Here is an 8,193-nt window from a genome sequence, read left to right as displayed (position 1 = left end):
GCTGCTCCTTCAGGTCCAGCTCCAGTGATCCTTCACACTTCCATTATGGATGTTTTAGTTTTGTAGTTTTATTCTGGGTTTATTCTGGGTTTTTAACTCTGGTTTGTCGTTTGGAGCCTCTGGGAGCTCACGATCTGATTGGCTGTTCGTCACTGAGTTTGAAGCAGCGAAAACAAATACACTGATTTCTTTTTCAATACGTTTGGTCAAATACAGATGCAAAAAATTCAGTTACATAAACGTCACTGTGACTAAAATCATGATGAAACGTTTTAGTCGACAAACCCCGTGTCATTAGTTTGAGTGTTTGGTGTTTTCTTGTCACCTTTCCGGTGGATGTCGTTGATAAACGGGGCCAGAGCGAAGTGGACGAAGTCCGGAGCGTAGCCCAAGTCCTGGAACGACAAAGACGACTTTAAACCCGCCTCTGACTCGTCACGAGTTCCTGTTCGGCGCGAGTCGTTACCGGAGCCTTGGCCTTGGCGGCCGTCAGCAGCGACATCGTGATCTCACTGAGGTAATCGAACACCAGGAAGTCCAGGCGCCCCCCGTGGACCAGCTGAGGAACTGCAGCACAGAGGTTATTACACAAACATGTGAGTGTCGGGCTGAGGGGGAGAGTTCACGTAGCCTGATAAACCAGACCCACCTTCTTTCTGCACGAAAGAAGGTGGGTCTGGCCACGCACGGTAGACAAGTTGTTGATTGGCGGCTAAGGCCGAGCCGAACCAATCACGACCGTCAGAGAGAAATGAGAAGGTTACGTCACTCGCTGCACCTCTATGTTTTTAGTTCAATTAACGTTAACATCAGCCAAAACTAATCATGGATGAAGTAGTCAAGGATTTTGCCTCGTGTTCTCCGCGTGAGTTTATATTCACTTCATATTTGTTTAATTGGACACAGCTGTCGTCACGTCCGCTAATCGCTAATTGGTTTATTTCACTGACAATCTGTGCGCGTTAGGCCCGCCCCTTCAAACTGCTCCAATTGCTCCGTGACCAGACTAACTCCCTGCATGGAATGGACAGGGAAGAGTATGGCAGAGCCAGGCAAGAGTTCACGGGTCATTCATCACCAGGACTGACTGTAGTAGCAGAAGTACTGTAGTAGTATTATTGTAAATACCTTAAGTAGCAGTAGCAGTAGTAGTAGTAGTAGTAGTAGTAGTAGTAGTAGTAGTAGTGTAAACACCTGAAGTGGCAGTAGTAGTAGTAGTAGTAGTAGTAGTAGTAGTAGTAGTAGTAGTGTAAATACCTGAAGTGGCAGTAGTAGTAGTAGTAGTAGTAGTAGTAGTAGTAGTGTAAATACCTGAAGTGACAGTAGTAGTAGTAGTAGTAGTAGTAGTAGTAGTAGTAGTGTAAATACCTGAAGTGGCAGTAGTAGTAGTAGTAGTAGTAGTAGTAGTGTAAATACCTGAAGTGACAGTAGTAGTAGTAGTAGTAGTAGTAGTAGTAGTAGTAGTAGTGTAAATACCTGAAGTGGCAGTAGTAGTAGTAGTAGTAGTAGTAGTAGTAGTAGTAGTAGTAGTAGTAGTAGTAGTAGTAGTAGTAGTAGTAGTAGTGTAAATACCTGAAGTGACAGTAGTAGTAGTAGTAGTAGTAGTAGTAGTAGTAGTAGTGTAAATACCTGAAGTGGCAGTAGTAGTAGTAGTAGTAGTAGTAGTAGTAGTAGTAGTAGTAGTAGTAGTAGTAGTAGTAGTGTAAATACCTGAAGTGACAGTAGTAGTAGTAGTAGTAGTAGTAGTAGTGTAAATACCTGAAGTGACAGTAGTAGTAGTAGTAGTAGTAGTTGTAGTAGTAGTAGTAGTGTAAATACCTGAAGTGGCAGTAGTAGTAGTAGTAGTAGTAGTAGTAGTAGTGTAAATACCTGAAGTGACAGTAGTAGTAGTAGTAGTAGTAGTGTAAATACCTGAAGTGGCAGTAGCAGTAGTAGTAGTAGTAGTAGTAGTAGTAGTAGTAGTAGTAGTAGTAGTGTAAATACCTGAAGTGGCAGTAGCAGTAGTAGTAGTAGTAGTAGTAGTAGTAGTAGTAGTAGTAGTAGTAGTAGTATTGTAAATAGAGTTTGGGAAATTCCACAGTTACCATGGAGATCCGCCATCTTTGCAGCTGTTAGCATACATTTCCATTGACTAACATTAGCTAAAAACAGTTTAACAGGTGGAACAGCTCCGTTACTGCTGAGTTACTGCTGGTAAATACATGTATTACACTGCGGTGTCCAAGTGTTTTAATGTGAACAATAACTCCAGTGTTTTGACTTTTAAAATCTCCATTAGTTTACAATGACTGCTAATCCCATAATGCTTAGCGAGATGACATCACATTCCCGAACTCTCTACCTGAAGTGGCCGTGTCGCCCCAGAATCCTGAAGCGCATCCGATCCGCACCGCGTCCGCCGCGGAGCGCTTCGTGTAAAACCTCCGAGTCGCTTTAGCATTAGCATTAGCATTAGCATTAGCACTAGCATTAGCTCCGCCGTGGTTTGTGGATGGAGTTTGTGTTTTCCTTCGCGGCGGGTTAGCGGCGGACGCGCTAAAGTGCGAACAGGACGCGTCGAACCGTATTTTGGCACAGATTTGCGGACTCCCGAGCCTTGACAGTCCCCGACAGACCGGCCGCTGCAGCCGGGACATGTTCACGGGCTACAATAACGGTTAACGTGCAGGAAAAGCAGCGGGACGGAGGCAGAAAAGTCCGTGAAGAAGTGGGAAAGTGTGGGAAAGTTCACGGAGGAGCGGTGGTGGTGCGGACACAAAAACAGTCCGACTGGAAACGGCAAACTCTGGGCTTTTTTGGTTCCTCTACGAAAATGTTAATATTTTTTTAAATGCATTTATTAATTTCACGTTTGTATTAAAAAAGGTGTCCAAACCTCACACTAAAAAAACATATGTAAATTGTGTATTGCGTTCCAACCGAAGAATACATTGATATAAATAAGTGAAAAAATACATATATTTTTTAGCCTTGAACCGAGCACATAAAAAAAAAACGCAAAAAAAAATAAAAAAATCGTAATCAACTGTAAGTGACTAAACAGCGATGAAAAAGCCACAAAAGTGAGAATCGCATAAAAAAAAAATCTAAAAAGCGTAAAAAAATTAACCAAAAAATCGAGTAAATGTAAAAAAAAAAAAAAAAAAGTGACAAAAAAACTTATAAATAAAATAGCATTTAGCCATTGAGCCACTTTGTGTGTTCATTTTCTGGCATTTTTTTTTTAATTGGCTTGAAAATAGTTAAATAAACTTGCCTTATTGGGAAATTGTCTAATGAACAACATGTTTATCATCAGTTTGACGTTTGGGCCTAATCCACAGAATAAAGTGTTTCCTTATTTTACTGGACGAACTTTCTATTGATTTAAGAGAGAAATAAAACAGACGTAACATTTTCCAAGAGTTTATTGATCTTTTTTGTCCCAAACACAATCATTGACATTTTGACAGAATATTCCATTAATAAGGAGTTTATTTAAAGAAATCCCAAATGCACTAAAACATGTAGAGTAGGATCTTTAGGGTGAGTTCTGTGACACGTGAAGCAAAAGCAGAGAATGTAAAGTGAAGACTTTGTACAGAGCCCTTTATTCTAACGTCTCATATGAACTCAGGAAACACCGGCTCTTTCCTTATTCACACTTTTTACACACAAGAAGATCCTTATTGTCTGTCCTGCAGCAGAGACACAAACCAACACACAAACAAAGCCTGAGTCACTGTTGGAGCTGCTGTTCAGATACAAGTGTTTCATTTAAGACCTTCACAAACTGGAGACTCTGTGTCCACAGCTGAGATGATCAGAGGAGCAGCGTTTGTTCCTCCAGAATTGGGTTCAGGACTGATAAAAGGAAAGAGTTTCTCCCTGAAGCAGCAGCCAGTGAAGGAGTAGAGGAGATCTGCAGAATCTACGTCATAAAAGGAGACCAGACCTGCTCCATAGTCCACAAACACCCCGACCTTCTGAGGAGGCCTCAGTGGAGACAGGGTGGTCCATACCTCAGTGCAAGCTTTGTATTTATCTTTTTCTCTCAACACAATGGTCCAGAATCCGTCCTTTGGGCTCAGACCGATCTTTCCCTTCCTGTTGACGGACTCTTGGGCGACGCCTAAAGACCACTGAGTTTTCCCTTTGACCTGAACCTCAAAGTAGAACCTGCCTGAAGAGAAACTCTGTTTTCCTAAAACAATAATATATTTAGTAAACCTCTGAGGAGAGTCTGGGAGCTCCTTCCTCACATCAGTGTGATGAACCTGTTTGAGATCTTCAGACAGATCCAGTTTAGGATAAGCAGAGTCTGGGTCCAGAGTGACGTCCACAGCAAACGTCTGAACTCTCCTCAGCTCTAAGGTTGAAGGCAGTTGTTTGATCTTCTGTGAGAGCCTCGTCTCCAGCTCAGACAGAGCTCGGGCCGCACTGCCCTCACACGTCTGCGGCTCAAAGCTCACGCTGCTCCAGTCCTTCAGGCCAGCAGGGGGCAGTGCAGGGCAGCGCTGTAGAAAGTGGAGGGGGTCTGTAGAGAGTGAGAGCTGCTGGGCCTCAGTGCTGCTCTTCTCCAGCTCACACATCTCCTGCTGCAGCTGTTGGATCAAGGCCTGAGCGCGCTTCTTATGTTTAGAAAGACTTTGTTCCAGGACTTTGGTGTGATGGTCCAAACATCTCTGCACAGACTCCATGATGTCACTGAAGACCTTCACCATCTGCTGTGTCTCTCTCTGAGCCTCTCTCTCACTGAGCTCCAGGGCAGCTCTGATCTCCCGGACCTTCAGCCTCCTCTGCTCCACCAGACGCTGGTTCTCAGCCACAGTCTGCTGCAGAGAGACCTTCTCCTGCTCAAACGCCTCCTTCAGAGAAACCAGCGCGTGGTTCTTGTGCTCCAGAGCAGAACATACCACACAGATGGCCTTCTGATCAGTGCTGCAGTAGAGCTTCAGCGGCTGGTCGTGTGTGGGACACATCCTGTCCTCCAGGTCGTCCACAGGCTCCATCAGCTGGTGTCTCTTCAGTCTGGGCGCGCTCAGATGAGGCTGGAGGTGGCTCTCACAGAACGAGGACAGACAGACCAGGCAGGACTTCACTGCCTTCAGTTTGGGCTCAGAGCAGGCGTCACACTGGACTTCACTGAAAGAGGGCATGTCCTCCATAGATCTGCTCCTCTTCTCCAGTTTGAGCTGTGAGACCATCTCAGAGAGTAAGGTGTTGGTCTTGAGCTGTGGTCTGGTGGAGAAGACCTCTTTACACAGGGGGCAGAAGCAGCTCTCAATGGAGTCCCAGGTGTGAGAGATGCAGCGTTTGCAGAAGTTGTGTCCACATGGAGTGGAGACGGGCTCAGAGAACACCTCCAGACAGATGGAGCACAGGAACTGCTCCTCAGAGCGGCTCGGGCTCCGAGAGGCCATTTCTGAAACACATTTGGGACATAAATATCAAAACGATGTGAATATTGCAATGTTTCCAGTGTTCAATCATGTTGTGTGTGTAATCATCTCCTTTAACATGGTCCTAAAGCTGCTCCTCAGTCTGTCCTTCCTTTCACTGCACAGTTTCTCACAGTCTTCAGTTCAACTCCTGTCTCCTTCAGCCTAAAGAACCTCTAACACTGGAACATTTCAAACTCTTTATTCCTCCAGTAAAAGTACTATTGATCAAGTATTACTGCAGTAAAAGTACTATTGGTTAAGTATTCCTCCAGTAAAAGTACTATTGGTCAAGTATTCCTCCAGTAAAAGTACTATTGGTCAAGTATTCCTCCAGTAAAAGTACTATTGGTCAAGTATTCCTCCAGTAAAAGTACTATTGGTCAAGTATTCCTCCAGTAAAAGTACGATTGGTCAAGTATTACTCCAGTAAAAGTACTATTGGTCAAGTATTCCTCCAGTAAAAGTACTATTGGTCAAGTATTACTCCAGTAAAAGTACTATTGGTCAAGTATTCCTTCAGTAAAAGTACTATTGGTCAAGTATTCCTCCAGTAAAAGTACTATTGGTCAAGTATTACTCGAGTAAAAGTACTATTGGTCAAGTATTCCTCCAGTAAAAGTACTATTGGTCAAGTATTCCTCCAGTAAAAGTACTATGGGTCAAGTATTCCTCCAGTAAAAGTACTATTGGTCAAGTATTCCTCCAGTAAAAGTACTATTGGTCAAGTATTACTCCAGTAAAAGTACTATTGGTCAAGTATTCCTTCAGTAAAAGTACTATTGGTCAAGTATTCCACCAGTAAAAGTACTATTGGTCAAGTATTACTCGAGTAAAAGTACTATTGGTCAAGTATTCCTCCAGTAAAAGTACTATGGGTCAAGTATTCCTCCAGTAAAAGTACTATTGGTCAAGTATTACTCCAGTAAAAGTACTATTGGTCAAGTATTACTCCACTAAAAGTACTATTGGTCAAGTATTACTACAGTAAAAGTACTATTGGTCAAGTATTACTGCAGTAAAAGTACTATTGGTCAAGTATTCCTCCAGTAAAAGTACTATTGGTCAAGTATTCCTCCAGTAAAAGTACTATTGGTCAAGTATTCCTCCAGTAAAAGTACTATTGGTCAAGTGTTCCTCCAGTAAAAGTACTATTGATCCAGTATTACTGCAGTAAAAGTACTATTGCTCAAGTATTCCTCCAGTTAAAGTACTATTGGTCAAGTATTCTTCCAGTAAAAGTACTATTGGTCAAGTATTCTTCCAGTAAAAGTACTCTTGGTCAAGTATTCCTCCAGTAAAAGTACTATTGCTCAAGTATTACTGCAGTAAAAGTACTATTGGTCAAGTATTCCTCCAGTTAAAGTACTCTTGGTCAAGTATTCCTCCAGTAAAAGTACTATTGGTCAAGTATTACTGCAGTAAAAGTACTATTGGTCAAGTATTCCTCCAGTAAAAGTACTATTGGTCACGTATTCCTCCAGTAAAAGTACTATTGGTCAAGTATTCCTCCAGTAAAAGTACTATTGGTCAAGTATTCCTCCAGTAAAAGAGCTCTTGGTCAAGTATTCCTCCAGTAAAAGTACTATTGGTCAAGTGTTCCTCCAGTAAAAGTACTATTGGTCAAGTGTTCCTCCAGTAAAAGTACTATTGATCCAGTATTACTGCAGTAAAAGTACTATTGGTCAAGTATTCCTCCAGTTAAAGTACTCTTGGTCAAGTATTCCTCCAGTAAAAGTACTATTGCTCAAGTATTACTGCAGTAAAAGTACTATTGGTCAAGTATTCCTCCAGTAAAAGTACTATTGGTCACGTATTCCTCCAGTAAAAGTACTATTGGTCAAGTATTCCTCCAGTAAAAGTACTATTGGTCAAGTATTCCTTCAGTAAAATTACTATTGGTCAAGTATTCCTCCAGTAAAAGTACTATTGGTCAAGTATTACTCCAGTAAAAGTACTATTGGTCAAGTATTCCTCCAGTAAAAGTACTATTGGTCAAGTATTCCTCCAGTAAAAGTACTATGGGTCAAGTATTCCTCCAGTAAAAGTACTATTGGTCAAGTATTCCTCCAGTAAAAGTACTATTGGTCAAGTATTACTCCAGTAAAAGTACTATTGGTCAAGTATTCCTTCAGTAAAAGTACTATTGGTCAAGTATTCCACCAGTAAAAGTACTATTGGTCAAGTATTACTCGAGTAAAAGTACTATTGGTCAAGTATTCCTCCAGTAAAAGTACTATGGGTCAAGTATTCCTCCAGTAAAAGTACTATTGGTCAAGTATTACTCCAGTAAAAGTACTATTGGTCAAGTATTACTCCACTAAAAGTACTATTGGTCAAGTATTACTACAGTAAAAGTACTATTGGTCAAGTATTACTGCAGTAAAAGTACTATTGGTCAAGTATTCCTCCAGTAAAAGTACTATTGGTCAAGTATTCCTCCAGTAAAAGTACTATTGGTCAAGTATTCCTCCAGTAAAAGTACTATTGGTCAAGTATTCCTCCAGTAAAAGTACTATTGGTCAAGTGTTCCTCCAGTAAAAGTACTATTGATCCAGTATTACTGCAGTAAAAGTACTATTGCTCAAGTATTCCTCCAGTTAAAGTACTATTGGTCAAGTATTCTTCCAGTAAAAGTACTATTGGTCAAGTATTCCTCCAGTTAAAGTACTCTTGGTCAAGTATTCCTCCAGTAAAAGTACTATTGCTCAAGTATTACTGCAGTAAAAGTACTATTGGTCAAGTATTCCTCCAGTTAAAGTACTCTTGGTCA

The 8,193-nt window shown here is 41.5% G+C and overlaps 2 protein-coding genes across 2 annotated transcripts; both read right to left on the bottom strand.

Moving 5' to 3' along the window:
- Nucleotides 1-272: 272 nt before the first annotated feature.
- On the bottom strand, nt 273-2,636 carry LOC306981072 (uncharacterized protein; the record flags this gene model as incomplete). Its single annotated transcript, XM_079580620.1, has 3 exons — nt 273-395; nt 467-567; nt 2,342-2,636. 3 exons carry the CDS (start codon nt 2,634-2,636, stop codon nt 273-275), a joined length of 519 nt encoding a protein of 172 aa, XP_079436746.1.
- A 1,116-nt stretch (nt 2,637-3,752) lies between these two features.
- On the bottom strand, nt 3,753-5,402 carry LOC306981071 (E3 ubiquitin-protein ligase TRIM21-like; the record flags this gene model as incomplete). The annotated part of the gene is made up of 1 exon (XM_079580619.1): nt 3,753-5,402. One exon carries the CDS (start codon nt 5,400-5,402, stop codon nt 3,753-3,755), a length of 1,650 nt encoding a protein of 549 aa, XP_079436745.1.
- Nucleotides 5,403-8,193: the final 2,791 nt, after the last annotated feature.

Source organism: Gobius niger (assembly GCF_951799975.1).
Source record: "Gobius niger genome assembly, chromosome: 21".
Lineage (NCBI taxonomy): Eukaryota > Metazoa > Chordata > Actinopteri > Gobiiformes > Gobiidae > Gobius > Gobius niger.
The sequence above is the reverse complement of the archived record's forward strand: the minus strand, read 5'-3'. Positions and strand labels throughout refer to the sequence as shown.